We start from the raw sequence: 27721 nt of genomic DNA on the forward strand, positions 1-27721 counted from the left end.
ACCCAGAGCAAGAGGGGCCCAGGACCAGCTCTGGGCAGGCCTGCTGAGGCCCCAGCTCCCCCTGCTGCACACCCCACTTTGCTCCCAGGACCTCGTACTGACTAGGGTTGGCTCCCCAAGGGCCCCTCCCCCAGGAGACCCCTCCTCCAGACCCCTCCCCCAGGTGCTCCTCCCCTAGAAGACCCCTTCTCCAGACTTCCTCCCCCAGATGCCTCCTCCCCCAAGGCTCCCCCCAGGTGCCCCTTCCTCAGGTGTTCCGCTCCCGGGTGTCCCCTGACCCCCTCCAACAGAGGGAGGAAACCCTGGTCCCAGAACAGGGCCTTCCCAGCAGGAATTCCTTCCTCAGCTCAGCCTTCCTGGGGAGCCCATGAGTGGAAGGGAGGGGATTCAGGACCTGGTCCAGCCTGGCCTGACCACTGGGTACTGGCAGTCGGGGAGCCCACCTCCCTGGGCCTCCGCTCCTCACCCGATGAAAGCCCCACCCGTGCCTCGCAGGGTCTCAGGGTTGAAGGGCAAGGGCTGGGGCTGGGCTTGGGGAGGAGCTGCAGGCTGTGGCGTCAGTCCTGGCCTCAGGCTCGAAGGCGGTCCCGGTCCCGCTGCTGTCACCTGCAGAGGCTGAGCTCTAGTCGCAGGCTGGGCAGCTGGGAGTGAATGTGCCCAGGGCCACACACGTCTTTTGTCCCAGGGGTGTGGCCTGCCCCTTCCACTGGATACACACATTTCTTGAAGCAGTGCCAAGCTTTACGGAGGCCCCGCCACGTCTCTGCCTCGGCACTTCCCCCAAATCCAGGCATCACCCTGAGCAGCCCATCAGGCAGGGGCAACCCCCGGGCACCGGAGCTCAGAGGGACGAGATGCCCAGCCCCGAGGTCAGGGCCCTGACTTGCACCCATGTGGGCAGGGCCAGGGAGGGAGGGGGGAGGAGAGAGGGAGGAGGGAAGGGAGGAGGGAAGGGGAGGGAGGAGGGGAGGAGGAGGGAAGGAAGAGGAGGGAGGAGGGGAGAGGAGGGAGGAGGGGAGAGGAGGGAGGAGGGGAGAGGAGGGAGGAGGGGAGAGGAGGGAGGAGGGGAGGGAGGAGGGGAGGGAGGAGGGGAGGGAGGAGGGGAGGGGAGGGAGGAGGGGAGAGGAGGAGGAGGGGAGGAGGAGGGGGGAGGAAGGGAGGAGGGGAGGAGGAGGGGAGGGGAGGAGGGGGGGAGAGGAGGGAGGAAGGGAAGGGAGGAGGGGAGGGAGGAGGGGAGGGAGGAGGGGAGGGGAGGAGGGGGAGGGGAGGGAGGAGGGGAGGGGAGGGAGGAGGGGAGAGGAGGGGAGGGGGGAGAGAGGAGGGAGGAGGGGAGGGGGGGAGGGGAGGGAGGAGGGGAGGGGAGGGAGGAGGGGAGGAGGAGGGGAGGAAGGGAAGGGAGGAGGGGAGGGAGGAGGGGAGGGAGGAGGGGAGGGAGGAGGGGAGGGGAGGGAGAGGGGAGGGAGGAGGGGAGGGGAGGGAGGAGGGGGGGGGAGGGAGGAGGGGAGAGGAGGGAGGAAGGGAAGGGAGGAGGGGAGGGAGGAGGGGAGGGGGAGGGGAGAGGGGAGGGAGGAGGGGAGGGGAGGGAGGAGGGGAGGGGAGGGAGGAGGGGAGAGGAGGGAGGAGGGGAGAGGAGGGAGGAGGGGAGGGGGAGGGGAGGGAGGAGGGGAGGGGAGGGAGGAGGGGAGAGGAGGGAGGAAGGGAAGGGAGGAGGGGAGGGAGGAGGGGAGGGAGGAGGGGAGGGAGGAGGGGAGGGGAGGGAGGAGGGGAGGGGGGGAGGAGGGGAGAGGAGGGAGGAAGGGAAGGGAGGAGGGGAGGGAGGAGGGGAGGGAGGAGGGGAGGGGAGGGAGGAGGGGAGGGGGAGGGAGGGGGAGGGGAGGGAGGAGGGGAGGGGGAGCGGCTCTCATTCCTCTCAAGTCCCGGCTCTGCTCTCCTGGGGTCATGTGAGCCCCTCCCTGGATTTTCAAAGGTTCCCAGGACCCTCGGGCCTGGAGGCTTCAGGAGGATGAGCCCAGCCCCTCTGGGAGGAAGTGATTCTGGGTGATTTTGTTGGAGAAAAGGGCTCTGCTGCTACAAACCAGTTTGAAAACCATGCCCCTCCTTGCAAGTCAGGTCCAAAACCACAGGGAACCATGAGGGTTGTTCCCTCATGTGCCCCGGAGAGGACCCTCCAGGTGCGCGCTGCCCTCCCCCAACCCCCCTCCCCCACACGATCCTTGCTGAGGGCAGCGATGCCTTTAGAGCGAAGAATGTTCTAGCAAAACCAGGAACAAGCAAAGCCACCATCATCTCTGAGATGTCCCTTGGTTCTGAATGAGCAAATCAAGAAACAAGAGATGAGAAGTTTCACTCCAGGAAACGAGCAAAGCTCCCGGCGTGCAGAGCACTGCCTCTCGGGAAATCCCAGCGTCGGCTGGAAAGCCAAAAGGGAGGTCTGGAGACAGGGACTTGGCCCACAGGCCTCGTGGGGCAGAGGGTGGTGGTCAGCATTCGCCCTCCTGGAGGCAGCCAGATGCAGCCGGTGGGGGCATCACCCCAACCCGCGCGACATGGGCCCCACACGGCAGTGCCCAGGGGACTCGGGCCCCGTCAGCCGCACAGGTCACAACTTCAACAACTACGACATAGGTTTCTTTTTTTTTACATTTAAACAAAGAAAGGGCAGATTAATTTTTTTTCTCTTCTTTCTTTATTCTTTTTGGTCTTTAAAGTGACAAAAAGGAGGAAAAGGAACACGCTCTTACAAAACAGAGCAAGTTTATTTTCCTTGTACTGTTGAAGCCTGGTTTCCCAGGGGCGGACCTTGGCCTCCTCCACACAGTACTGGTCACTCGTAGCAGCATCTGGGGGACAGGTGGCCTTGCAGGCCAGGTGCTGGGTGCCCAGCGGGCCCCATGCTCTGGGATGCACTTGGAGCGGGAGATGGCGGGCAGGTCCCCCAGCTCTCAAGTGCACAGAGACCCCGCACCCAAGGGCTGGGGAAGGACCCCACACGTGCAATTAGGTTTTTCTGAAGCCTGCGGGAGACCAAGCTGAGTCTGTGAGACGGCTGCCTCCAGGACACTGCGAGGCGGGGACAGCTGCCCACACCAGCCGCTGGGCGAGGCCGGGGCACCAGGCCTGGTTCCTCCATGGGACCCCAGCAGGCGAGGCAGCAGGCGAGGCTGGGGCGGCAGGCCCAGTTCCTCCATGTAACCCCAGCACGTGAGGCAGCAGCAGCCAGCAAGTCACGAGTCCCGACTGCCTCATGAGACAGGGCAGCCACAGGCTGAGCGGCGGGAAGAAATATACTCAGTGAGCCGCTGGGCTCAGGGCCATCCCTTCCCTGAACACACTGCTGGTCCCCGGAAGACCTCACACCAGGCCGACCACCACGCCCAGCGGGCTCTGCACGCAGCCGGCCAGAAGGCTCCCGGGTCCCTGAACACAGGCCGGAAGCTTCAGGACAGCAGGTGCGCCCTCATCGTCGGTGACCTTGGGGAAAGCAGAAAGAGGCAGAGGTTTAACTCACGGTCGAGTATGGGGAACCAGCCCTTCAAGGTCTGAGCACCAGGCCAGGGTGCCCCGGAGGGTCTGAGGCTCACCCGGAACCCCCAGCACCCCCCAGCTCCCATCGGCCCTCCTTCCCTCAGTGCCCACAGGTCGGCCATGCTAGGGGAGAGTGCAGAGTCTTCCATGATTGGGGCTCAGCCCACAGGACTTGCCCTGAAGTCCCACAGTCCACAGGCCCGACACGCAGGGCCACAGAGAAGCCAGCGAGCCTGGAGCCTTGTGGCCTCCTGGTGGGGGCTGATGGCCATGCCTGTGCCAGGCTCATGGTGTGGAAGGACCCCCATGCATAACTCTGAGAACCCTCGTCTCGCACGGACGGCCCCGTGGAGACCTGAGCCTGGGGGTGTCCCAGGGTGGGGAGGGAGGGCTAGACCCTGAGGGGAAAACCCTTTCCCAGATCTGTGCAGAGCCCCAGGTGTCAACCCTGCTTCCATTGCGTCCCACCTGAGCCCACGCAGGCCCTGGATGGCCACCTCAAGCAGAGAGACCTGGCGGGGACAGACGGTCCCCTCAGCCCCACAACCCAGGGCCAACCCTGGGCCCTGAAGAAAGCAGCCCCCAGATCCAACAGAGGGCCAGACACTGTCAGCCCCAGTTCTCCACCACCTGGCGGGTGGAAAGTGCAGGGACAGGGAAAGGAGCGGAGCCTGCAGAGCCCAGGGCACACGGGACCACGCCAGCCCCGCCACTCCTCCTGCCAGGAGGAAGGCACCCCATGGGCCCTGCCTGAACACAGCAGGGCAGGAGGGACCTGCCCCTGTCCCAGCCCCACCGAGAGGCCGCTGCCACTTCTAGTGCTGCGCTCATGGAAGCCCTGAGCTGCCACGGGAAAAACTGCAAGCGCCCTGAGACCACCAGGCTGTGAGGAAGCCCAGCGGCACGTGGGGAGGCCTGGAGGGCACCTGCAGGCGTGTGGTGTGTGAGAGTGAGGGTGTGTGAGAGTGTGAGAGGGGCTTCTTTCTCTTCACGCTGGGCATTCTTGAGTGACAACACTAAACAATGTGAAGACCAAGCACCAAGCTGGGATGAACGCTGCAGAGAAGAAAGGGCTGGCAGCGTCTATAATCCTCTACGTGGATGGGCTAAAATCATTAATATAAACACCAAGTCTTAAGTTAACCAAACATTGTGAGTGTGTGAGTGGATGTGTGATTGTGAGGGGGATGTGTGTGTGTGAGTGGATGTGTGTGTGTACGTGACAGTGTGAGTGGATGTGTACATATAAGAGTGGATGTGTGCGTGAGTAGATGTGTGTGTGAGTGGATGTGTGTGAGTGGATGTGTGTGAGAGGGTGAGTGTGTGACTGTGTGAGTGGATGTGAGTGTGTGAGTGGATGTGTGTGATAGTGTGAGAGGGTGTGTGTGAGTGTGAGTGGATGTGTGTGGATATGTGTGAGAGTAAATGAGTGTGTGTGTGAATGGATGTGTGCGTGTGAGTGGATGGGTGTGATAGTGTGTGCGAGTGGGTGTGAGTGTGTAGATGTGTGTGAGTGGATATGTGAGTGTATGAGTGGATGTGTGTGTGTGAGTGGATGTGTGAAGGTGTGTGAGTGGATGGGTGTGATTGTGTGAGTGGGTGTCTGAGTGGATATGAGAGGATGTAAGAGTGTGTGAGTGGATGTGTGTGAGTGTGTGAGTGGGTGTGATTGTGTGAGTGGGTGAGTGGATGTGTGAGTGGATGTAAGCATGTGTGAGTGGGTGTGTGAGTGGATGTGTGTGATAGTGTGAGTGGGTGTGAGTGTGTGAATGTGTGTAAGTGTATGTGTGAGTGGATGTGTGTATGAGTGTGTGAGTGGATGTGAGTGTGTGAGTGGATGTGTGACTGGTGTGTGTGGGTCTGTGTGATAGTGTGAGTGGGTGTGTGTGACTGGATGTGTGTGTGAGTGGATATGTGTGTGAGTAAATATGTGTGTGAATGTGTGTGAGTGGATGTGAGTGAGTGGATGTGTGTGAGTGGATATGTGTGTGTAAATGTGTGTGACTGTGAGTGGATGTATGCGTGTGTGTGTGTGAGAGGTGTGTGTGAGTGGTTGTGTGAGTGGATATGTGTGTGTAAATATGTGAATGTGTGTGAGTGAATGTGTGTGAGTGTGTGTGAGTGGATGTGTGTATGTGAGAGTGGATGTGTGTGTGTGTGAGTGAGTGGATGTATGTGTGTGTGTGAGTGGATGTGTGTGTAAATATGTGAATGTGTGTGAGTGGATGTGTGTGGGTGTGAGTGGATGTGTGTGTGTGTGTGTGTGAGTGGATGTGTGTATGTGAGTGGATGTGTGTGTGTGAGTGGATGTGTGTGTGTGAGTGGATGTATGTGTGTGTGTGAGTGGATGTGTGTGTAAATATGTGAATGTATGTGAGTGGATGTGTGTGTGAGTGGATGTGTGTGTGTGAGTGAGTGGATGTGTGTGTGTGAGTGGATGTGTGTGTGTGAGTGGATGTGTGTGTGTGTGAGTGAGTGGATGTGTGTGTGTAAATGAATGTGTGTGTGTGAGTGGATGTGTGTGGGTGTGAGTGGATATGTGTGTGTGTGTGTGTAATATGTGAATGTGTGTGTGAGTGGATGTGTGTGTGAGTGGATGTGTGTGTGTGAGTGGATGTGTGTGTGTGAGTGGATGTGTGTGTGTAAATGTGTGAATGTGTGTGAGTGGATGTGTGTGGGTGTGAGTGGATGTGTGTGTGTGAGTGGGTGTGTAATATGTGAATGTGTGTGTGAGTGGATGTGTGTGAGTGGATGGTGTGGTGAGTGGATGTGTGAGTGGATGTGTGTGTGTGAGTGAATGTGTGTGTAAATGTGTGAATGTGTGTGTGAGTGGATGTGTGTGAGTGGATGTGTGTGGGTGTGAGTGGATATGTGTGTGTGAGTGGGTGTGTGTGTAAATGTGTGAATGTGTGTGTGAGTGGATGTGTGTGTGTGAGTGGGTGTGTGTGAGAGTGTGTGTGAGTGGATGTGTGTGTGAGAGGTGTGTGTGTGTGAGTGGATGTGTGTGAGAGTGTGTGAGTGGGTGTGTGTGAGAGTGTGAGTGTGTGAGTGGGTGTGTGTGGCGCGAACAGGAGAGAGAGCCTCTTCATCTTCCATAGAAAAAGCACGTAACTAACGTCTAAATAGAAAACGTAAGGATCAAGCAGCAGTAGAAGTACATCGTCTAGAAATACGAAGGTGAATTCTTGTCATTACATACTGCATGTGACCACTCTACTTTTAAAAATTGAACATATATAGTAAGACTGACACAAACACAAATCAAATAGAAGTTGCGTTTTGGACCATCTCCCAGTCACATCCGAGGGGGCACAGGAGGCTGAGGGTCTCCAGAGAGAACCAACACAGCCCTGAGCAGTGGAGGCCCCAGCTCTCCCCACGCTGGACCCCAGGCAGCCCCTCCGCTCGGGTGTGCGGACGCCCAGGACCCACTCTGTGCCTCCCTCTAGGGAGCCAGTGCAGGGGCAGCAGGCGGGGCTCAAGGAATCCTCTGCCAAGGCCCAGGCTGACCTAGGGGGTACATCTGCCTCCCCGGGCCTTCCAGCACAAGGCCGCACCAGGCCCAGAGAAGACCCCAGGGCAGGAGGGGTGAGGGAGACCCCAGGACATTTCCTCCCGGCTGCCCTCAGCTGAGTTCAGCTCAGTGACATCGACGTCCCAGAGCTATGGTCCCTTAGAGCACACGGCGGTGAGATGCCAGGCGGTGGCCGGGAAGGGGTGCCTGTGCCCTGCCTCTGTCTGCATGGGTCACCATCCCAAAGGTCAGAAGAGGTCACCGGTTGCAATCGCAGCACATCACACACAAACAGGCTCAGTCCCTCACTTGGCGGCCGCCACCCCCAGGTGTCCCAGGCTCGGGGAGGCGACCTGACCCCATACAGGAGCCTGACTTTGGGGTGCACAGGAGGATCCCCATTTCCTGACCTCTTGTGTCCTAGCTGCCCTGGGGGCTCCATCATAACCTCCTCGCCCAGAGCAGCCCCAGCCCCAGGCCCCATCCCAGGAAGCACCCCAGGGTCGGGGGAAGCCCTGGAGTGTCACAGACATCGTGCATTCTCCGCTGTCCCCAGAAGGACTCACACCACGCTGCTGGGTGTGGCAGGGACTGACTCTTGCCACCACACACACCAGAAAGACCTTGTAGGGCCCCGGCTTGGGAGACCCTCCAACCCCAGGAAAGCTGGCTGTCCAGTCAAACGGAGGGACAGAGGCTGCCAACCCCAGTTCTCCACCAGCCCGCAGGCAGAGAGGGAGGGGACAGGGAAGGGAGTGGAGCCTGCAGAGCCCAGGGCGCAGGGGACGATGCCAGCCCTGCCGCTCCTCCTGCCAGGAAGGGGGCGCCCCATGGGGCCCTGCCTGACCACAGCAGGGCAGGAGGGACGTGCCCCCATCCCAGCCCCGCTGAGAGGTCGCTGGAGGGACCTGCCCACAGCAGGTCCTTCCCTGCTTTCGGAAGATCCTGGCTTTCCCGGGCTCACGAATGCACCCCTGTGAGCTCTGCCTCTGTCTCCACAAGGCCTTCTCCGTGTGTCTCCAAGTCTTTGTGCCCAAATTTCCCTCTTCTCATGCGGGCACCAATCATTGGATTTAGGACCCACCCTGATCCAGTACGACCTCCTCTTAAGTTCATTCCATCTGCAGTGACCCTATTTCCAAATAAGGTCCCACTCACAGGGACTAGGGTGGACCTGAACGTGTCGTTTGGGCGACATGATTCAACCTACTGCCCCACCCCAAGATGAAGCAATGGAGACCTGGTGGGCAGTACCGTCCCAGGGCCCAGGACAGCACTGTGCACTCTGGCACTCGCAGCAGGGACATCTGTTTAAGCTGTGTGTGTGCAGGTGTGTAGGTACAGGAGTGCGCATATGTCCATGTGCAGGTGCATACACAGGAGTCCACGAGCATGAGCAGGTGCAGATGTGTGAGTACAGGGTTGTGGGCATGTGTTCATGCGTGTGCATGTGTGTGTGTGCATGCATGTCCATGCATGTGTGTGTTCATGAGTGTGCATGTGCATGTGTGTGCGTTCATGTGTGTGCATGTTCATGCATGTACATGCGTGTGCATGCATGTGTGTTCATGCGTGTGCATGTGTTCATGCGTGTGCATGCATGTGCATGTGCATCTGTGGGCATGCTAAGCAAGAACAAGCAAAAAACCAGGATCCCACAGAAGTGGAGGACTCTGATGCTTCAGGATCCGAGCGATGAGTGAAAAGCAGAAGATGGACTAAATCCACAGAGAGGCCACTGACCACTGAGATGCCACGAGCCGGCGAGGGGTGGCAGGAGAGGGTCCTGCCCCTGGAAGACGGCCTGGGGTGCAAGCAGCATCCACGCAGTCGGTCAGCGTGCACGTGCCTCACAGTCCCACAGAGCCCAGGAGGCTCTCAGAGGCCCACTGACACGGTCCCCAGCCCAACACCAGCTGAGACCTGTCAGGGGCACCGACAGTGACTCCTAAACAGAGCCATGCATCAGTGCCTCCAAACCATTCACTTTCTCAGTCCTGGAATAACTTCCTCCAACCCCGCAGATTCCGTATGGGAAGCTGAACAGTTCCCTGTGAGAAACGTTCGCCAGGATTAGAGCGGCCACACAAACGCATTCCTACAAATACCGTTTTCCATTTCTCAGAAGGAAGAGGCAGCTGTGATAAGGGCAGCCTGAGCCACCCGCTCCACAGCTGACAGGGAGGAGGAGGCCGACCCTAGAACTGCAGCGGCTCCACCTATGCGTCCTGCCCCCGGGGGGGTCCCTCCCAAACTTCTAGGGAGTCACCAGGCACTGTGCGCAAGACGGGTCAGGAGGAGGGCTGTTTGGGGGGTCCGCAGAGGCCACAGCAGGTGCTGTGGCACTAGTGGGGTCCCCGCCATGCCTGGAACCTGCTCTGTCCACCCCTTCTAATGCAGCATTTTAGGATTTGAAAGAGGCTCAAATCAAAGGCAACTATGCTTCCCTGAAAAGAAACGCAGCCCCGGGAGGTCATTAAAACTGTCCAAGTCCTTCTCCATCAACAACAACATAACCTTTGGAAATGCCGGTAAACATCCATCAGCCACTATCCTCATTAGAAAAATGCGTAACAGGCCTTGGGAGGAAACAGCCTGGACGGGCCCTTTGTCCCGAACAGCAGCAGTGGCCTTCCAAGGGCCTTCCCTCTCCCAGCAGCAGAGACACGGACTCCAAAGCCGGAGCAGCACTGGCCGCTCCTCACATCTCTCCTACTTTCCTGGCGTGGCCCTCGCTCATGGAGCTGAGCTCAGCTGCTCCACGTCACTGAGGCCTCAAGGACACGAGGCGTCCTCAGGAACCTGGAGGCCTTGGGGCCCCACCTGCCTGGGAGCCCGCAGAGCCCTCACCTGGACATGGGGTCGGAGTCTCATGCTCACCTACCTCTCTCCCACCCCACTGTCTCTGAGGCCCCAAAGACACCAGCACCTCCCTGCCTGGGCCACGCCTTCTCCATGGTGAGAAAGCTGGTGGCTCACACCCTCCCCACAGCTTGTTGGAGAAAAGACTGGGACAGCCAGAGTCCCCCGAGGGAGCTGGGTGTATCCCACAGCGCTGCACATCACAAGGAGGCGAGGGGCGGGGAGAAGCAGCCGGCGTGGGGCCCTGCTTAGGCTGGAAGCCCGGAAGGACGACCGGGCCCTGCCCAGATGTGGCCACGGGAAGGCCGGGGAGACCGGACGGGAGCAGACCCGGGGCCGCGGAGGGGCCCTCAGAATCCTATCACAGCGGATTTTAAAAAACGAGGAGTCTCTAAAAATGGAAAGTGAATGAAACGAAGATGCCGAAGTGCGTTCCGAAGTCATGACTTGGCCGCAGAGAGAGGGTGTGACACAGCCCGAAGGGCCAGACCCCAGGACAAAAAGATGGGCAGGGCAAGCTCAGGCATTCGCTTGCACCACCCACCAGGACGCCTGCGGGCACCCTCCTTGGTGGGTGGTGTCAGGGTGCTTTTCTTCCTAAACCATCATACTGTATCATAATAATATTATATATATTATTTCAGTAATATGTGACATTATATTGTTATATTTTAAATATTTTACACACCTATATTAAATGTTGATATACATATATTAACCTTTACATCTATAAAATGGATCATGTTAACATTAAGAGTCAAGATTTCTGGCATCAGACACAAAAGTGAATCCTAGCTGTGTCGACTGCAAAGGTTTCGAAACCGCAGCGGCCCCAGAAGCAGCAGGAAGCAGGGCTCCCAGGAACGTGGTTGCCTCAGGCCTGAGCCAGAAAATGCACAGAGTGAGCCCAGATGACGTGGCACGGCGGGGGCAAAGCCGCCAGCAGGCTGCTGTGGTCACCACAGGACACAGACGCTGGCCTCTGTCAGCTGACCCAAGATGGCACCATCTGAGCATGGACAGAATAGCGCTTGGATGGATCGAACCTGACTGGACATGTCAGCAAGCACGTGCGCTTTTATGAGACACACGCTCAGGAGGGACTCCTCGGCCTCGCTGGAAGCGGCTGGGGAACCAGCCCCCACATCTGCCCTGGCCTCCGTAAGAACTCTGCAAGCGGGGGGTGGCCGCAAGTCTTGGTGCAGTGCCACTAAAAGCTGGTAAGGAAAGAGGTTTTTTTTGCAAGAATTCCAGTGAGTAAATGAAGACCAGGGCCAGCACCTCATAATCCCTCACGAAAGAGCAAATCTTAAAGTGATCACCAACGGTGGGCAGAGCCCCAGGGTGAAAACCTGGGTGAACCTGAACAGATTAGGCTGATAACCCCAAGCCTACAGCCAACCCCAGGGTCTCCAGCCAACCCCAGGGTCTCCAGCAGAGAACAGCCTCCTGCCGGGCAGGAGCCCCCACTGCCCCTAAAGGGGTTCTGATGAGAGAACGAGCCCCATGGTGTGGAGGAAGTCCCACCCCTCCACTCCCAATCCTCTGACACGAGGCACATGCCCTGTCCAAGGTGTCGAAGCCTGGTGAGGTCAGGGGCGAGGATTTGGAGCTGCAGGTGAGACCCAGGAAGCAACTAAGACGCCTGGCAACAGGTCCACATGGCATTAGGGCATCTCACCGGAGGTGGGCACAATGCTTGGCTTTGAAGGCACGGATGGGCAGGGGCCTCCAGCAGCGTCCCCCGACACTGGGAAAGTCCCCCAAGTGCCAGGCACCTGACCCCCCGAGAAGCAACTCCAAACTCCCTGGCACCTGCCCGCCTGTCCCCCCAACACGGCCTCAATGCCCAAGTTGCTGGCCAGGAGGAGGCGGCAGGGACTGTCTGCAAGGCTGCTGGGAGCCAGGAGGTGGGGTGGGGCCTGAGCCCCTGCAGCAGGCTCAGAATTATAGGCCTCTGTTTCCTTCTGGAACAAAATAATTACAGCCTTCACGTGGGACCTGAATTCCCTGAAATCAACGCAGGGAAGTCAGCAGGGAAGTCAGCAGGGAAGTCAACTGAGAAACCCGTCCTTGGAAGCAGAAGAGCGTTTTTATTTAGAGTTGGAGGAAGAGAAAAGCAAGTTTTGTGCAGGAAGCTCAAGGATGCTGTTCTAAAAGAAAAACATACATCAGAAGCCAAAGCCTGGAGACAGCGGCGTTGCTGCTTCTGCCCCAGAGACTCCAGCGAGCACCACACTCTTCCAAGTCCCGGCGGCTGCTCCTGCCGACTCAGCACTCCAGTGCCGGGAGCTTCCTGATTATCATCTTTATTTCCCAGGAGAAATCAACATGATGAAGCTGAAGGTCAGGAGTGGCCCATGCTGCCCCCATGGCCTGTGCACCATGGACCTTTCTGGAGCAATGAGCCCCTCCCTCGCCCCCACAGACCCCTGAGCTGAAGCCCCATCCCCACCCCTGCTCCCTGGGATCTTCCCTTCTGTCGGACGAGAGGCTGGGGCGGACTCTGGGCTGTGCCCACACACACAGCACTGGAGATGCGGAGTGAAGGAGACCAGGTGCTCCTCGTCCCGGGAGCCTGGGAACAGCACCTTCTGCGACATGGTGTTTGTGATGTGATTAAATGAGGATTTTGAGATGAGCAGCCCTTCCCGCCCTATCTGCGGGTCCCCAGATGCCACCAGGGTACTTTGAAGAGGCAGAGGCCTTGTGCCCATGGAGGCAGAGCCTGGGGCGACGTGGTCATGAGAGGGGGACGTCTGGACCCCTAGAAGTTGCAGAGGCAAGAAAGCTCCTCATCCGGAGCTGAAGGTGCACAGCCCTGCACGCCTTGACTCACGCTCCTGACCCCCAGAGGCGCGGGAACAAACACCTTGGTCTCAGGGCCCCAGTGTATGGAGGTTTGTTACAGCAGCTACAGGAAACTCACAAAAGACAAGGATGACCCCAGGGACACAGGCCGTTCAGTGGCGCAGAAGCCGGTGCTCCCAGCTGCTGACAGAGGCTGTGCTGGGTACATCCCCGAAAGTCTCCTGCCAGAGCAGGAGGGGAAAGGGTTGGGCCCCTGGACCCGTCCAGCCTGCACTGTCTGGGAACCTGTGAAATCTCCCCCTTGCCCAAGAGGCCGGGACACCAGGAGAGCGAGTCCCCACTTCAGGGAGGTGCCCAGCTTCTAGTCTGCGTGTCAGTGGAGCACGGCCTGCCCCGGCCACGACAGGGCAGAGCAGGAGGTGCCTGTGCAGGACCAAGTGCCCCTGTTGGCCCTCAGAGCTCCCAGGACCGGATGTCCCCACTGGCCCTCACGGCTCCCAGAACACCAGGCAGCCCGCCGCCCCTCTGGGCACGCCCCTCTCCCATCTGTAGTGGTGCTGGGGTGCAGGGCGGGCAAGGCCCCGAGCCCCTCAGGTCCTCCCCACAGGGCTGGCCAGTGCCACCCACTCTCCGCCACCCTCCTTCCTGCTCCCGCACAGCGCACACGTCCAGTCACCTGTCATCTCCACTCGCCTCTGCTACTCTGAAGCCTCTGCCTCGAGCTGCCAGTCTGTGGAGCCTCCCGACCCCGGGCACTGTCCTGGCCCAGGTCCCCCCAGTGAATGCGGATCCCTGCCCCCAGCCCCCTGCCTGACCCGCCTCTAAGCTTTCTCCTGAGATGCCTCCAGCCAGGCCTCAGGCACCTCCCGAGAACTGGAGGCACCCCTGAGGGTGGGGCCCCATCAGGGCACAGACGGTGACTGCCCTAGCTCCAGGAGTGACACCTGCACACCGCCCAGCCTCCCCCATCCCCCGCCACGCTCCCTGTCCTCACAGCTGGAGATCATTTCTTTTATTTATTTGTAAAGCTATCAGATTTTTTTTAGGTTTCGTTTTATTTTTAACTGACAAATAATAACAAGACCATCTCACTCCTCTGTCTGTAATTCTCCAACAGCCCCCACAGTCTGTGCTTTGGCCCACCAGGCCCTTAGTCAGCCTCTGCCCACCTCCGCAACCCCTGGAACATGCCCTGCCCTCCTCCTGCCTAGAACACTCACCCCCACGTCGCCCCATCAGCTTCTGATTAGCTCACCATTCAGAGCCTGGCTCCTGCCACCTCCTCCAGGAAGCCTTCCCGGATCCCAGTCCAGGCCAGGTTTCTCGCTGGATGCTCTGTTTCCAGCCCCTCTTCCCTTCCTTCTCAGCAGTTCCTGTGTGTGATTATGCACTAATTTGGGAAGTGGTGATTCACAGCCCTCCCCATTCCGCCCCCCTTCTAGCCTGGGTCCAGTGGAGTGCTTGGCCCTCAGCAGAGGGGCGGGTGGGTGGTGAGGGAGAGACCAGGGGAGCAGAGAGAGGACCCTGAGCCTGGACGGGGCAGGACCCCGGCCCGAGGCCCCGGGGCTCACACTGGGGAGGAGCTGCCTTCCCCTCTCAGGCTCGGTGGGCCCAGGCAGCGGTGGGGTGTGGGCGAGATTGCCTTCTCTGTGTCCCCATTCCCAGCTTCAGGACAAGCCTGGCCAGGCAGCTCCTGCTGGGCCCCTGACTCTGCAGGCCCAGTGCCTGCACCTGATGCAGGAGGCTGCTCCCAGGCACCGTCACCCCAGAGCCTGGTCTCCACCACCTGCCCCTGCCCAGACCTCAGCTCTAACCCTGGGGGATCCCTGTGGGTGTAGGAGTCCCAGGGAACGGCATCTCCTGCCGGCCTGAGAAGGCACAGTGGTCACCTCCAAGGGCAGCGGCCACAGGCCATTCACAGGTCCCAGAGCCGGCCACGGCCACCAGGGTGGAGTGCCGCTCACTCAGAGGCGGGTCCTGTTGTCACCCAGAGAGTGGTGAACGAACATGCTCAGAGGTGTCAGCTCACTGAGACCGCAACAGCAGGTGACCGGCTGGGACAAGGCCCGACAGCCTCTCTTCCCGCACAGGAGGCCGGCCCAGCCTCAGCGAACCTGGGTCAGGACCTCACATGGAGGGGTGCCCAAGTGTGCCACACAGCCAGGCATACGTCCTGGTGCGGCCCCTGCTGAGGCCGATGTGCCCGTCCCTTGTGCCAGCCAGGCCGCCTCTTGGCACCGCCGGCCACAGGCCCAGTGCCCTGGCACCCTATGGTCTGTGGGGCATCAGCCCACCCCTCAGCTGAGCCTCCAGCCCCGCAGCAAGCTGAGCGTGAGGGGCCTCTCACGGGGAGATGCTGGGCTCAGTGTCCCTGCAACGGAGCAGATCTCGCTGTGCCTGCGGTGACTGCTCCCCAACAAGTGCCTCGGGCAGCAGACACCCACAAACCTCAGGAAGCTTCTGGCACCGCCCAGCCGTCCTCGTCCTTGGGTGGCTGCAGGAGCCGCTGGGGCCAGGCCAGGGTGGCCAGTGGGCGGGGACTGGGAGGACGACCTTCCCCAGAAGGCCTCCCTGCCCGAGCTCCAGCCCCCATGCCAGCCTCCTCCTCCCGCCCCTCCCTTGGGCATGGCCACCAGCGCCCCACACCTCACTCAGCCTCTGCTCAGGGAGGTGTACCTTCACGGTGGTGTTGGCGGGTCCCCCTTCCCAGGAAAGGCAGGTACCCCTGCATTTCCCCTACAAGGAGCAGACCAGAGGTGCACTGCTGACACTTCAAAGCAAACGTGTCCCCCAGGGACCACCCACCCCACAGAGGACAGGAGATCCCAGGCCCCACGAGACACCAAAACCCGACCAGGCACGCACCACTCTGCGCTTTGGTGCTGAAAGGATCTGGCCCCCCCCACTCCCAGAGCAGGGGGCTGGTCCTGGCGCAGGCCCCTAGCGCAGGCACTGCCCCCCGTGGAGGCAGGCAAACCCGTCTGGTGAGATTCTTCCTCTACTTCCGGATAAACACAGCCGGCCCTGAGCCTGCAAGACTGCGTCCTCCCGTCCTCCCGGTTGGGCACTCCCTGCCAGCCAAGGCCTCGGGCCTCATTTGGGGACGTCCTGCGTGGGGAGACGTCATGCCCTGTAAATGCCTGAGTCCAGAACTCGGGGAGGGCCCCCCAGGACAGCAGACGGGAGTCCTCTGACCTTCCTCCTACCCCTCAGAGGATGGTGCCCTGGCTTTACACATTCCCCAGACTCAAGCTGAGAGGCGGCGCCCACACCCACTCCCCAACCCGGCACCTGCCCCATCTCTGCCCCAAGGCCCCAGAACTGATCAGAAAAGGGCCTGGTTCCTGGGGTTGGGGGAGCAGCCACGTTTGTGCCTGGCCTCAGGACAGCAAGGCAGATGTAGCCAGGTGGCTGGAGGGAGCGGGTGAGGCCAGGCCAGAGCCTGAGCAGCCGGGCAGCCTGGGGACCCTGGGGACCCTGGCTTGACCACAGTGGTGTCTCATCACCGCTTCCACCCAGAACCCCAATACGCAGGGTGCAGCAGTGGAGGGGCACCCAGGCACTCCAGTCCCCACCCCCACCGAAGGCTAAGGCCCAAGGATTGTCACCTGGGAAACTCTAAGGCCTCTGGGCAGGTGGCCAGGGCAGACAAGGTCACCAGACGTCACCAAGGCCTAGGCGGGCCCTGCCCCTGCCCTCTGCATATAGCCCCTGGCCCTGGAATCTCTGCATCCAGGTGGCAATTAGGCCATGGAGCCAGGAAGAAGAGCACAGAGGACCACCAGCTGCCCCCACCCAGAGAGGACTCCTCCCTGGCCTGCCTCTCCTGCCGGGGAGACAGGAAGGGCATCTAGGAGGTGCTGGGAGGCCTCTGGAGCTGGGAGAGCGGCCTTCAGAAGCTCAGCGCAGACAACAGCCCCTCGGCAGGCTCCAGATGCCCCACACAGTGACCCGCAGGGACATGGGTGGCTCCCCCAGCCCCACGAGATGACACCCCCACACCTCCACACAGCGTAGTGCCCCCCAGGTACAGGAATCCACACAAGGCCTGGCTGGAGATTCTACAAAGTGCTCCTAGGAGAGGCCAAGAGTGAGACGCTATCCCCAGGAACATGTCCTGGGTCCCCGGCGCCTGGCCACGCACATAGCCTGCTGACAATGGAGTGCGCACTGACCCAGAAGGAAGATTCGGGGGTGGTGGGGGCAGGGCTGGGCCAGTCTGGGGAGTCGAGGTGGGGGCTTCATCTGAGGGTGGGAAGCTCACCTCGCCCTCCCTCCTTTAATGTCCTGGGATGGCCTATCCGTGTGCAGAAGGAGGGAGACTCCCACTCTGATCTTCGGGAAAAGCAGTGAGAGTTTGCTCCCTGCTGACAGGGCCCCAGCCTGGGCTCTCCCCTCCCCAGGACCAGTCAAGCCACATCCCTGACTCCAAACAACTAAGGAGAGCATGAGAATCTCCCTTCTGGCCTTTGAAAAATGGCTGCCAAACACAAACTCACTTTGTGCTTTGAACAAGCACCGGTGGTGACTGGCCTCCTCACAGTGCGCCTCTTGTGTGAATCAGAAGCGCAGATGACATTACCAGTGAGGGCAACCATTTTCCAGATGCCTGGGCCCCAAGCAAGGGAGCTGAGGAGCACAGGCAGCGGCTCCCTGGGCCTCAGGGCTCGGAGCAGAGGCACAGCCTGGACACAGGTGTGAGCCTGGGCCGGGCCGGGGGAAGGAGGCTGCCGCTGGCACACTCACCTGGTCAGGGAACCAGTTACGTTTCAAACTGGGTTAAGAGCTCCCTGATTTCCGGGGCCACGTGTCGCGCGGCATTTGCAGCCTCGGTTATAGCTTTCCGATACATCCCCTTCTTCTTACGGTTAAATCTCAGTTTGAAAAATTCAGAGAAAGGGGAGAGTTTTGAAATAGACAAGAACGACGTCGTCGGAGAACCAAACCACGAGACCTTCGCTTCTCGCCAAGACGGCTCTCCGTCCTCCTTCTGGCCGAGGCTGATGTCAAGAACACGCGCCGGCCACCAAGGAAAACCATGGATCTTACCCCACACGATGTCCCCCACGGCCACAGTCCTGCCGTCCTCCGTGATGCACTCGGACACGCTCTGTGTGTGCAGCCTGACCGTCAGGGGTGGCACGGTTTGGGGAGCCTCTCTGGACGCAGAGGGCGCTGACGTGCCGTGGCCAGGGGAGAGGTCACCCGTGTCTGCCGGTGTCCCTTCCGAGCCGGACGATCTGGCCTCGTCGAGGCTGTCGCTGCTGCATGCCGACTCGCTGGCACAGTCCACTCTCCCCTCAGGGCAGCTGACAAGAAAAGCCAAGTCCTCACCTCCCTGTGCGCCCTGGGGACAGCTCTTGAAGTCGTCGTCCTCACCCGAACTTCCGGAAGACAAGTCCCCCAGCCCACCGGCAGGGCCGTCCGCACAGGGTGCTGGCGAGCTGGCCCGCGGGTACCCGTTCAGCTCCTCCACCAGCTCGGCCCGGTACACGGGCTCATGCTCGCTGTCCCCCAGGCGGTGGGGCTTCAGGCGGATCTTGGGGGGCGGCAGGTCCGCGCTGGGCGGCACGGGCCGCGTCAGTTTCAGCTTGGGGATGGAGGCCGAGGGTGCGCCAGATGGCCGGTCCCGGGACTCTCTGTCCAGCACCTCAGGGTCCAGGCTGCCATCGTCCTGGGGGGCCTGCTGGGGACGGAAGGGCTCCAGAGAGCCGTGCACGCGGGAGGGGATCTTGACCACCTCTCCCTTGCCCTGGGGCGTGCTGTAGGAGATCTTGATGACCGGGCTCCGCGGGACCTGCTCTGCCGGTGCCCTGTCCTCCTCTCGCCTCTCCCTCTTGCTCCTCCTGGCCGTGGCCCCAGCCATGGGGTCGCTGTTCTCTGGCTCCTCCGGCTTGCGGAGTTCCCTGTCCGGGCCACTGCCCAGCCTCCTGCGGGCCCTGGGCGCGGCTGGGGGTCCAGGGCTGGCCTCCAGGGGGCTCAGCGTGCTCTTGCACTTCTCACAGAGCACCTGGCGCGGCCGCAGGCGGATGGTGCTGAGAATGAGGCGTCCTGGGTCGCGGTTGCGGGACAGACGCCGCCGGGTGCGCTTGATGGTCCTGGGCGGCGGCTGGGGCACCCACAGCTTGTACGTGTCCCGGAGCCACAGCGGGTGAGGGAAGGGGGCGCCTTCGAAGTATGGTGGGTACGGGGGCAGGCTTCCGGCGGGCAGTGGCGGCACGAGGGGCGGGGGTGGCTCAGGACCGGTGGTCTCAGGGGGCTGAACCCCGTGCGGAGGAGGTGGGGAGCCAGGCCCCAGCTGCATCACCTCTGTGTCCCCCTCTTCGGGGACCCGGTCATGGCTGTTGTTGGCGGGGGGTTCGTTGACCTGGGGCAGCAGAGCCGACGGGGGCAGGCCAAAGAGGCCAGACCTGGCAATGGAGAGAGAGAAACCACAGTGAGAAGGGACCCTGGCACACCCACCACCTGCACCCAGAGCCAAGGCCCCCAACCCATGAATGCTCCAGCAGGTCCCAGCAGCGAGCCATGCCCTGAGCCCACGCCCGCTATGTACACCCTGGGCTGGACACATCAGGGCAAGGCATGAGCCTTCCAAAGCCACGCAGCATGTAGCCTGGAGGCCAGCTGCTTCCCCGGCCTGAGAGAGGCACACAGGCTCCGAATCTCAGTCCATGGCCCCGGGGGACATGTGGGCCCCGGCAGGAATGCTCCCAGGAAGCCTGACCTTGCTGCCTGTGGCCCGTGGCCCCGGGCCCCAAAACTCAGGCCCCTTGCTCACAGGCTCAGCCGTTCCCTCCTCTCCTCTCCGAGGGGCTGGGTGACTCAGGGAAGACCCCGTAGGGCCAGGTAACCCTTCACCCCCCAATGTAAGCCCCTGGAGAATGCCATCCTGCAGGAGCAGGGTTCCAGGTACATGACGTGTGGCTGGGGTGGGGCTGCATGTGGCCCAGGGCTGAGCCCTCTGGAGGTGGCCAGATGCTTTCAGTGACTCCGAGAGAGACCTCATCCCCATCTGCCCACACAACCTGGAAGGTCCCTCCCTGCCCGCCTGGCACCCTCAGGCCCTCCCCCACCGGGCGACACGATCTGCAGAAGAAGGGGCATGGGGGGAAGGGGCAAGGGGGGGAAGGGGCACAAGGGGGGGAAGGGGCATGGGGGGAAGGGGCATGGGGGGAAGGGGCATGGGGGGAAGGGGCACATGGGGGGGAAGGGGCACATGGGGGGGAAGGGGCATGGGGGGAAGGGGCAAGGGGGGGAAGGGGCACATGGGGGGGAAGGGGCACATGGGGGGGAAGGGGCACATGGGGGGGAAGGGGCATGGGGGGAAGGGGCAAGGGGGGGAAGGGGCACATGGGGGGGAAGGGGCATGGGGGGAAGGGGCAAGGGGGGGAAGGGGCACAAGGGGGGGAAGGGGCACATGGGGGGGAAGGGGCACATGGGGGGGAAGGGGCATGGGGGGAAGGGGCAAGGGGGGGAAGGGGCACAAGGTGGGGGAAGGGGCACAAGGGGCAGGAGCAGCCACTGCTGAGGGAGCCACAGTTAAGGCCCTGCAGCTGCCACAGCCAGGACACCAATCCCAGGTAAAGGCCTTCTCATCCTGGGACTCGATGGGCCAGGCAGCCTGCACTTAACGGGCAGCACCCAGCACTGTGTGTGGCTTTGGGGGATTTGTCATCAGAAGCCGGTGGCAGCTCACGTTCTAGAGTGCAGGCCACCTCGCTGCACAGACACCCGGCTGCCCCATCATTCTCGAGGCCCAGTGCAACAACATCCCCGAGCCTTGTCCCTCCCAAGAAGCCACTGTGAGCACATCAGGAAACCAGTTCTGGGAATGCTGATGTTACCAAAAACCACGGAAGACAGGGCCATGGAGTCCACATGTTTCCACAGTGAACACGTGTAACTTGTAACAAATGGGATGCAATTTTCAGGACTGCTCTAGCTAAACCAGAGAAAGAGCGAGATGGAAAGAAAGAGACAGAAAAGCAAGACAGCACTGCGACTCGCTGGGAGGGCGCAGCAGTGGCCTTTGGGCCTGTGAGGGGATGAACACCGGGCGGGGGGCTCTGCTCTGTGGTGGGTGGGGGTGGTCACAGTGAGCCCCACCCACCCCATTCTTTTCTGGCCCAGCACCGCTGTGGTGCCTGCAGCCATGGGCTAGCGACGGCAGGAGTGTCTCCAGAGTGCGGGCCAGGCCCCCTGTGCACAGGGTCTCACTAAGCCCCGCAGCAGCCATGGGAACCAGGCTGTCTCCAACTCTGATGGGCTGGCACTTCCTCGGGAAAGGAGAGTCAGGCACACGGGCCTAAGGGCATGATGCACTGAGGCCAGTTCCGGGCGGCACCCTCACCAGCCCCAGCCAGGTGCTGGTGCCAGGACCGAGCACAGACCCCATGCACCCGGGGCCAGCGGGCCACACCTGGCCACTCCAGCGTTTGTGAAGAAAGTTTTACCAGCACATAGCACAGCCCCCAGGCTCCTTTATACACTATCTGTGAGCCAGGCCATAGTGGGGCCATCCGAGCCAGCGACTTTCACTTACAGAAAAGGTTTGCCAGAGTTAAGCCGCAGAAGATGCGCCTTTGCCCAAATCCGACCCCCACCCCAGGGTTCCAGGCTGGTGTCTCCAAGTCCCCTGGTCTCATAGCCAGGACTGGCCTCCACAACCCAAATCAGCAGCCAGTTCGTCATTTTCCACGAGCACTTTGTGAGCATTGAACACAATGAGCATTCTGAGAACCAACCTTGTGTGCTGACACACAAGCACGTCCATGTGCGTGCACACTCCTCACACTGGTGCACACGCCTGCTGGGGCACGCAGGCACCCTGAGCTTCTGGGTCAGCGTGCTTACGGTCCCTTGCTGTTGGGGGAGCCAGGAATCCCTCCATAGGACCCACTGCACCCCATGAAAGGGCCTCAAATGAGGGCAAATGAGGGGATGTTGCAAAGAGAAGGCCCCCCAAGGAGCAGAAGTATCCCTGCCAGAGGACAGTGGCTACGACAGTCAGAGGGAGGGGGCAACCCTGCTAGGGCTGGGGAACATGGCACCCTGATCACACGGGGTTGTGGACTGGGCTGAAGGTGCCAGGAGCCTGAGGAGGGCCCCACAAATGGAGCCAGCCCCACCCCTTGCCCCAGGATCTTTAGCCACAGGGCTGGGGTTAGTCCCCCCCAGGCAGATCAAATGGGTGGGGAGCAGCCTGCGCTTTGCCATCCCCTTTGGGACCCTGAGTCACACCTGTATCAGTGCCCAGGGACCGGACAAGCCAGCCCTGCAGAAATGGCCGGTGACCCTGGCACGTCAGGCAGCCGTACTTCCTTCCTGGAGCTGCCGCCCTGCCCAGGCCACACCCCAACGCACTGGTGGGTAAACAGGGTGGGAACAGCTCACTCCCCAGGCTGGAATGGATGGGGGAACCCAGCCCCTGGGATCTTGCAAAGCTAACAGCAGGGCCGCCGAGCTGCTGGGACCTCGGCTCCTGCCCTGCTTGAGCAAGCCCATGAGATATAGATCACAGTCTTCCCATTTCAGAGTGGCCGGCAAGGCCGGCGAGACCAGGGAACACGCCTCCAGGTTGAGCGGGTGGGTGCTGGCTGGGATCTGCTGCCTCCAGACATGAGGATGGTGCTGGCACAGGAAGAACCTCAGTGGCTTACCCTGGACCCTGGGATGTGAAGAGTGGTCCTTCTGGAAGTGCACAGGTCCAGTGTGGTTCCCCACACACCCACCCCTAGGGACAGGGCCCGGCAGGCCTGGCTGTGCCCACAGGTAACACCGAACCTTGGCAGGTGGGAAGGTGGGGTGGGCCTGGAGCCAGATGACCCTGCTGGGTCCAGGCTGCCCTTTTAGAGCCACCTGTTGGGCCCTGCCTGTGGGGAAGAGGACATGTGAGGGGCCCCGTGAAGTAAGCCTCACGCAGCATCCTTGCGAGTTCAGGGACAGAATAACCGTTGCTTTGAGAAAGGGCTGGGGAAACTGAGGCAGGGGTGAGATGCCCAGGAGTCTCTAATTGCAGAACAGACCAGACCCCAAAGCAACAAGTACCACAGTGCCATTCCTACCACAGTGCCATTCCTACCACAGTGCCATTCCTAATGGCACAGCAGCCCCCCGGTAAGGACATGGGGGCCCTGGAGACCAGGCCTGAGGTCCTCAGCCAGACACAAGTGGCTGAGCCTTAACTCGGCCATGGCGGCCCTAGGGCCTTGCCTGGATGTCAGCCTCAGCCAAACTCCCAGAAAGGCCCAGGCCTGAAGTCTGCCGGGGGCCGTGGCCGGGAGGAGCACAGCCCTGGCTGCCTGCCCAAGCCCCTTGCACTCACCGGCAGTGCCTCCCCACGGCTTCCCCATTCTACAGACCAGGGCCACGAGATGGCAGATGCCCACACGGCAGCCTCCTGTCTGCCCTCCAGGGCCCACATTCGCCCTGGACCTTCCTTCCTTGCTTTCTGATGAGGAAAGGCCACCCTGCTGTGGCCTAAAGAGGTAAGGAAAACGTGGCTCCTGGAACAGGAACAGGCAGCCTCAGGGCAGTGCAGGACAACCTGAGTCTGGCACCCAAGACCTCGGCTGTGCTCCCGTGTCAGTCTAGAAAGCGTCTGCAGTCTCCCCACAGCCCTGCAGACACCCACCGCGGGACAGCATGCGGGAAACAGGGTGGGCGGGTCAGGCCTGCAGGGGGCAGTGGGGCCTCCTGGGGCCACCTCTCTCAGGGGTTAGGGAAAGCAGGCTGGCAGGGGAAGCCACAGGCCTGCGTCCCTCTCCCTCCCCAAGGGCAGAGGGCACATCCCGTCACCACTGCAGCCCTGGCCCGGTGCTCCCGCTGGGTTGTTGAGTGAATCATCCCAAGAGCGGCCCCCAGCAGTGGAGCCTCCACCTGGACAGGTGAGCCCAGGACAGAGCTCAGGGTGCCCTTCTGCCGGGACAGGCAGTGTCTGGGGTTCTCAGTGTGAGCTAGGGTGTCTGAGCTAGGGTGTGGCTTACAGAGGACGGTCCCCTGACCTTTCCAGCAGTCTGTGTCTGGAACCATAGGTAACCCACAACTGGGGGAGGCCGATAAATACCAGCTCAGGGATCGAGCCAGGAGGCCCTGGGGGCAGGCCAGCCCTTCCGCTCTTGGAGCCTCGTCTGTCCTCAGCCACCCCTCAGCCAGGGCCACCCCACCAAAGCTCCTCAACTGGAAGTATACACCTAAATCACCCACAAAACAGGGCAGGTCAGGGCAAGGCTTGCGTCATCAGCGCTCTGAAAGGAATCACCACATTGGTCCAGACGCGGGGAAGATACTGGAAGCCGCCTGCTCCGGGCTCAGCCCACTTCCTGGCACACAGTAGGTGTGCAGTGAACTCACCCGGATGTACATGGAGGCTGATACTCAAGAGAATCTTGCTTCAGATCCCATGGCCTTCCGGCACAGGCCAGGCAATTCCACCCACCTGCCAGGCCCCTCTCCCCTCTGCTTTGCAAACAAGGGAGATAATGCCATCTCCCAAACTGGCCAACAATAAACGCTGGCTGCTGAGCCCACCTCAGCCCTGCATCCTGGTGCCTGTGTGAGCGGGGCCGCCATTCCCATGGGATTGCTCTGAACAGGTGCCTGGCTGCCCGCCTCCTGCGCTCAACAGAATCTGCACAACGCCGGTTGCGCTGGGACCCACAGGTTCCCTGAGGTGGGCGGACACCTGTCACAGGGCTCCCAGCAGCTCTTCCCTGCGAGTCAGCACCCACACTTGGGGACTGGGCCTCCACTGTCACACGTGAGGGATAAGGGCAGGCACCACACCCTGACAAGAAACTGTCACCTGGGGAAGGCAGGTCAGCACCCTGTGGTCCGAGGCAGGGCTGGAAACAGGAGTCCTGAGACTCAGAATACAAGGGCAGAGAACCGGCCGGAGACTCAGGCACAGGGGAGACAAGGGAGGGGGCAGGGGTCCTTCCAGGACAGCCTCAGGACTGAGGGTCCTGGAGAGGAGAACAGCCGGGAAAACTCAGGCACAGGGACAACGAGGGAGGGAGCAGCAGTCCTTCCCGGACAGCCTCAGGACTGAGGGTCGGGGAGCCTGCTCTACCTTCAGATTCCCCACAAGGACAAGGGGGCCAGCCCAAGGCAGCAAGGGCGGCTGCTAAGTGGCTGTGCCCGCAGAGGCCTAGCTCCAGGCTCCGTGGGCGGCTCTGGTTACAGCTGAACGTGGCAGGCAGGGTTGACACCCATGCATCCTACAGCTGCCAGTTCCCACGCCGGGGGTCCCATCGGGCCTGGTTTTTTCCATGAAGTGCAGGTGGTGGTGTAGATTTGCAAACCAGGTTAGCCATGGGCCTCAGGGAAGAGAGCCCAAGGCCACTGCAGATATTCTCAGCCTCCCTTGTCTTGAGTCAAGGAGCCCAGGAAATGGGGCGACCCGCTGCTGCTCGTGCCCCTCTCCAGGGAAGAAAGGCCAGACAAGGTGGTGCAGGTTTGGCAAGGGTGCGGCCCTTCGGACCAGGACCGAGCCCAACCCTGCCTGCCGGAGGAAGCTGAGACTGACGGTGGAGGGGATGGCAGCTCCCAAGTGGCGATTCTGCAGCCCCTGAGTGTCGCTCTGTCCTGCCCGTGCACTCCCAGCGGTAGCCCACACGGAGCGGGCAACAGCCACACGGGAGCCATATGTTAAATCACATGACTTGTGGATAAATGGCTTCTGGCACATCTAATGAAGAGATAACGTCTGCGAAATAATTGTGGAAGGAACATGGTCCTCTCTGCTAATTCATGTCACTGGGCAAAAATCTGGGCTCCGCTGATGGAAAAAGTTGGGCCTTTACAAGAGGAGCCTTTTCCTGCTCCCAGTTTCAAAAGAAAGCCCTGCAGGAGCGCAGGGAGGCCACAGCCTGATTCATGCCTAATCATTGATCTGGCAGCGACAGCTCCCTGCCATGTGACATGGTGTCCAGGAGGCTCATCTGCACTGCATGGGTCCCTGCAGCCAGTGCACAGGTGTCGCTCGGGGGAGCCGCCCCGCCCTGCCCTGCGTCCCCCACCCAGGAAGCCAGGGCTCCCAGGGAATGTACCCATAGCTCCCACAGCTTGTACCTCTTTAGGTCCCCATGACTCAGGGCTCCCTGGCCTGAAACTGTTCTTAAAATGCACAGCTGGGCGCAACTGCTCTCCCTGAATCCAAACCTCAGCCGCGGAGTCACTCCCAGCAGCCAGGGGCCCATGGCCTTCGACAGGGCACCCCCACCTGTGAGTAATTGCCAGGGCAAGGCCACGGGGCATCTGACCCTCCCCCGTTTTAACGACAATTCTGCCAACAGCTGAATTCAACAGTGGGTCTGAACAAAGAAAAGTGCGTTAATTATGGCAGATGTGTGGAGTTCCGGGACCCCAGTCCCGCGCCCCCCGCCCGGGCCCGGCCCAGCGCCGGCCCCGAAAAGTCGCGACGACTTTGAGAACCACTTTCGCCCCCCGAGTGGCAGCCGCGCTCGCGCGCCCCGGAACCTGGGCTCGGCAGAAACCGAAAGCTGGCGCCAGGGTCGCGCCACCCCCACCCCGGAGGCGGGTCCCGGGTCTCCGGGCGGCGGAGGGAGGTGTCGGGGGGGGGACCCCAGGGGTGTCCCGGCCCGCGCCCCCGCTCACTTTTTCGTGCAGTCCAGCAGGATCCCCGCGAAGCTCCGCTCGCCGCAGCTCACCGTGACCACCAGCGCGCCGTTGACGACCTGCTCCACCCGCACGGGCAGCCGGCAGCCGGCGCGCGGCTCCATGCTCCCGCCGCGTCCCAGGCCGCCCCCGCCCCGCCGCCGCCGCCGCGCCGCCGCCGCCGCCGCCGGTCAGCCCCGCGCGTGACGCCGCCCCGCGGCCGCCTGACGTCACAAAGCTCCGCTGGGGCGGCCGCCACCGCCGAGCCGGGCCGGGGGCGCGCGGCCGCGGGCTCCGCTCCCGGGCACCCCGCCCGCCGCCGCCGCCGCGTCTGGGGAGAAGCCGCGCCCGCCCGCAGAGCTCGGCGGGACGCGCGCTGCGGACCCCCGGGGTGGAGAGGGGACTGCGCCCGGGCTCGCGGCCCACGCTGGCCGGGAGTGTCCTCCGACTCGGGAGGACCCGAGAGCCACGATCCTGGGGGCGGCGGGGGGGACACCCGCCCTGGCCGGAGCCCCGGGACTCCATCCCCCCACTCCCCTGCCTGGGGCCGGTCCCGGGCCCCCCTCTCCCTCCGCACCCGGCCCTGCGCCCTCCCTCCCTCCCCGGTGGCCCCGATCCCCCCGCCTGGGTTCGGCCGCCCGCGTGTCCCGGCAGCGCCCCGCGCAGGGCTCTGGTGGCCCCGGGCACTGCGGCGAGGAAGTCCCGGGCGGCGCGCGCAGGAAGCCGGGGCGGGCGGAGAAGACGCGAGGCGCCCGGGGGCAGCGGCCTAGTGTCGCCCTCGCCGCGTGGGGGACTTGACACTGGGTCGCCCCACTGGGCTCGGCGCCTCTCGGGCGACAAGCAGGCGCGCGCCCGGCTTAGGGTCACCCTGCGCGCCTGGGGGTCGCCAACACCGGGGCCCGTGGGGTTAACTCCGTCGGGAGGTTCCCGCGCCCAGGGACCAGGCGCGCCTCCGCCAGTTTACAAAGGAAACAGCCTCCTTCCTCTGCGGCAGGGGCTCCCCGACCCGCGGGCGAGGAGTGGAAGGTGACGGCGCCGGACCCCCTCCCCCCGGGACCCCCGCAGGGTCCCGGCTCCCGCGCCTTCAGGCGTCAAAGCCCCCGAATTCCCCGAGCACCAGCGCGTCCGCACCCGGCTCAGAACGCAGGGGCCCGGCCTGCTGCGGTGACCTTGGCCCCGGGCCGGGCTTCTGAGCCGGGCTTGCAGCTCCTGACGGGGCCTGGAGGCGGGGCGGGGAACCGCGGAGTTGTCCTGGCGACCCAGCGCCGCGCGGCACGGCTCCTCCCAGCCTGGGAATGGAGGACCACCGCCCCTGGTGCCGCTGGGGTCCGTCGGGCGGCTGGCGCCGCTCGACCTCGCCCTCCGGCGGCCGCACGGCAGAGGGAGCCTCAG

General features: G+C 62.1%; 1 protein-coding gene across 7 annotated transcripts; it reads right to left on the reverse strand.

Annotated features, from left to right (window-relative positions):
- Positions 1 to 2667: 2667 nt before the first annotated feature.
- Positions 2668 to 27721, reverse strand: PWWP2B (PWWP domain containing 2B). Of its 7 annotated transcripts, none has more exons than XR_004436460.1 (5): positions 26330 to 26491; positions 17459 to 19122; positions 16977 to 17047; positions 13968 to 15820; positions 2668 to 3471 (listed from the first exon to the last, which is right to left on the reverse strand). XR_004436460.1 is itself a non-coding variant. In XM_033208636.1 (3 exons), exon 2 carries the CDS (start codon positions 19014 to 19016, stop codon positions 17475 to 17477), a length of 1542 nt encoding a protein of 513 aa, XP_033064527.1. In that variant the 5' UTR covers positions 19017 to 19122; positions 27461 to 27721; the 3' UTR covers positions 2668 to 3471; positions 17459 to 17474. The 7 variants fall into 7 exon arrangements, 3 of the variants coding, with proteins under 3 accessions (XP_033064527.1, XP_033064528.1, XP_033064526.1); XR_004436462.1 differs by having other exon boundaries at positions 13968 to 14085; positions 15578 to 17047; XR_004436461.1 differs by having other exon boundaries at positions 13968 to 15448; positions 15578 to 17047.

The sequence above is a fragment of the Trachypithecus francoisi genome, unplaced genomic scaffold (genome assembly GCF_009764315.1).
Source record: "Trachypithecus francoisi isolate TF-2019V2 unplaced genomic scaffold, Tfra_2.0 Lachesis_group9, whole genome shotgun sequence".
NCBI classification, from domain to species: Eukaryota; Metazoa; Chordata; class Mammalia; order Primates; family Cercopithecidae; genus Trachypithecus; species Trachypithecus francoisi.